Source organism: Helobdella robusta, assembly GCF_000326865.2.
Source record: "Helobdella robusta unplaced genomic scaffold HELROscaffold_23, whole genome shotgun sequence".
In the NCBI taxonomy this organism is placed as follows: domain Eukaryota; kingdom Metazoa; phylum Annelida; class Clitellata; order Rhynchobdellida; family Glossiphoniidae; genus Helobdella; species Helobdella robusta.
This window is the reverse complement of record NW_008704216.1, coordinates 303,637-306,771: the sequence shown is the minus strand read 5'-3', so window position 1 is coordinate 306,771 and position 3,135 is coordinate 303,637. Positions and strand designations below refer to the sequence as shown.

At 34.6% G+C, this 3,135-nt stretch overlaps 1 protein-coding gene across 1 annotated transcript in view; it reads right to left on the bottom strand.

Annotated features, from left to right (window-relative positions):
• Nucleotides 1-2,707, bottom strand: part of HELRODRAFT_78825 (hypothetical protein) — a gene marked incomplete at both ends in the record, with an annotated part of 8,055 nt that extends 5,348 nt beyond the window's left edge. The window contains one exon of the mRNA XM_009018869.1: nt 2,613-2,707. Coding sequence (XP_009017117.1) covers nt 2,613-2,707 — 95 coding nt within the window. The remainder of the gene's footprint in view (nt 1-2,612) is intronic.
• Nucleotides 2,708-3,135: the final 428 nt, after the last annotated feature.

Here is a 3,135-nt window from a genome sequence, read left to right as displayed (position 1 = left end):
AAACGAGTGAAAAAGAAGGATGATAAGGCGATGAAAATGATAATTACGTCAATGTAGGAGAGAGTGAACGACTGATGAAATGAGTAGATGAGTAGCGGCAATAATAAGTAATGATTAAGCTAAGAACATTAAAATGATCATTGAGTAGAGATTGTGCAACTTTTGAAGAAGCATAGTAATAGTAGTAGCTATTGTTGTAGTAGTAGTAGCGGTAATCGTAGTAGTAGTAGTAGAGTAGTATTAGTAGTAGTAGTAGTAACAGTAGTAGTAGTAGTAGTAGTAGTAACGACAACAACTACATCAACAACAATAGCAAACCCGGCCATATTGGTGAGTTTTAACAAGTGCTTGTCCGATCTTATTTGCTAGGACAGGGTCTTTCGGGTTCTTTTTTATGGAAACTTCGTAAGATTCTATCGCTTTGTCAGGCTGAATTGATGAATGAATGAATTAGTTAATGAATGAATGAATGAATTAATGAATTAAAAAATGGGTAAATGAATGGATGGATGGATGAATTAAAAAATGAACGAATGAATAAATGGATAATGAATGAATGAATGAATGAATTAATGAATGAATTAATTAATTAATTAAAAAATGGATGAATGAATAGATGGATGAATGAATGAATAAATAATTGAATGAATGAATTAATGAATGAATGTATGAATAACACACTTGTTGAACTTCCATATAGGCATCACCTAGAAGAACACCAGTTTCTATACTTGGACTCTTCTCGTATAAATCTCTTGATTGAGATTTTAACAATCAATCAACCACCAACCAACCAATCAACCAGCCAGCCAACCAACCAATCAACTAAACTATCCAACCACCAACCAACCAACCAACCAACCAACCATCCAACCAACCAATCAATCAACCAACCAACCAATTAACCAATTAATATAAGCAAACAAAACAAACGAACAAACAAATAATCAATCAATCCTCGCCAGTTTTGAATAAAATTCATTCAAAATCTCATTCAATTAACATTCTAATTTTTGAATATATCAATCTTTGAATATTCAATCTTTAAATACATCAACCAATCTTTGAATATATCAATCAAACATTCAATCAACTTTTAATTAATTACTCAATCAATCAACGTAAATTTTATCCTATTAATCAACCGACCAGCAAGCCAATCAACAAACAAACTTGTAACAGTTTATGTAAAGTTTCTGATCTTTGCGCTGGTTCAGATATATATCTGCCATCTTCACTTTGGCCTAGAAAATTTTATCTCGTTTTAAAAATATCACAATGGCTAGAGACGCCTATTTTTTATTTTTTATTTTTTAAGTGTTGCAGAGGCCGAGTTCGAAGACGCAAACACGTCCGCTCATATCGGAGCACGTATTCTTTTTGAGAAATACCAAAGAGTAAACTACTGCTACTACTACTGCTACTACTACTACTACTACCACTACTACTACTGCTACTGCTACTACTACTACTGCAACTACTACTACTGCTACTGCTTCTACTACTACTCCTGCTGCTGATACTACTCCTACTGCTACTACTACTATAATAATAATAAGAATAATAATAATAATAATATTAATGATAATAAGAATATATAACACCTGGACGTAAAAAGTTTGTTGGGGAGTTATATTTTTAAGAACGACCAAGGCCTCCTCCGACTGGCCACTGGCTACTAAGAGGTCCACATTACTCAACATCAACCTCGTCTCTTCAGCTGTGCCCCTTGAACTCCTCCATCGCTTCGGTCATCATGTTTGTCGCTTCCGTCTGTTTGTGATGTGTGCGTGTGTGTGTGCGTGTGTGTGTGTGTGCGTGTTTGTTGTCGTGAAGTGTGTGTGTGTGGTTGTTGAGAGGGTTTGCTGTTTCGCTGTTGTCCATCATGTTGTTGCATGGTGTATGAAGTCTCTGTTGTCTGTTTGATTGTTTGTATTCTGTCGTGTTGTGAAATATATTTGAAACAACGACAAAAACAAACAAACAACAACAACAACAACGACAACAAACTGTTTTCCCCATGAGCCTGAAGACGTCGATGAGCTCCATGTAAATAGACATTCGATCATTAGTTGATATTTTCATTGCTGCCGATGACGTCACTGATGACGTCATCTCTGCTGTTGTTGTTGTCGTTGTCGGCGGTTTTTTGTTCGATTTCGAAATTTTAGAATCTTACAATTACAATGATAACGATGATTGAGTGTGTTGGCGATTGTGTGATGATGATGTGAGAGTAGTTAATGCGGAAACTTCACCAACGCTAATAGTAATAATAATAATAATAAAAAAAATATAAATAACTATGATAACCTGTTTTTTTGACGCCAGGCAGTGCCATTGCTACAAGCAACGTCTTGAGGGCCTCATCGTATTTCAATTGCTTTTTGAAGATTTGGCTTTTAATCAGGTTATATACAGGGTGTTCACGCACCTATTTATTATTTATATTATTTATATTATTATTATTATTATTATCATTATTGTTATTATTATTATTATTATTATCACTATCATTGTTATTATTATTAATATTATTACTATTATTATTATTATCAATATTATTATTATTATTATTATCATCATCATCATCTTCATCATCATCATCGAACTTTGCGGCCAATTCAAGTTGTTTCGCCATCAGCTCCGGCTGTTCAATTTTCAACCTCAACAAGACTCTGAACGGACAAATTAATAACTTTACCATCGTCATCATCATCGTCATCGTTATCGTCATCATCATCATTATCGGCATCATCATCAAGACCTTTCTTGGACATCACGTGACTTGATGAGGTAGTCCAGTTTTTCTCTATGCTGGCCCTTCCTCAACATGACCTCCGAAAGGAGTAAGTTGCATCTAATCAGCTCCATCATCGCGCTGAGGTCAGTTGCTGAAGTTGATGATGATGACGAAGATGATGATGATTATGATGATGAAGATGATGATGATAATGACGAAGAAGAAGATGATGACAGTTGCTGAAGTTGATGATGATGACGAAGATGATGATGATTATGATGACGAAGACGATGATGATAATGACGAAGAAGAAGATGATGATGGTAATAATGATGAAGAAGAAGATGATAATGATGAAGAAGGAGATGATGATGATGGTGTTATTTTTGTTG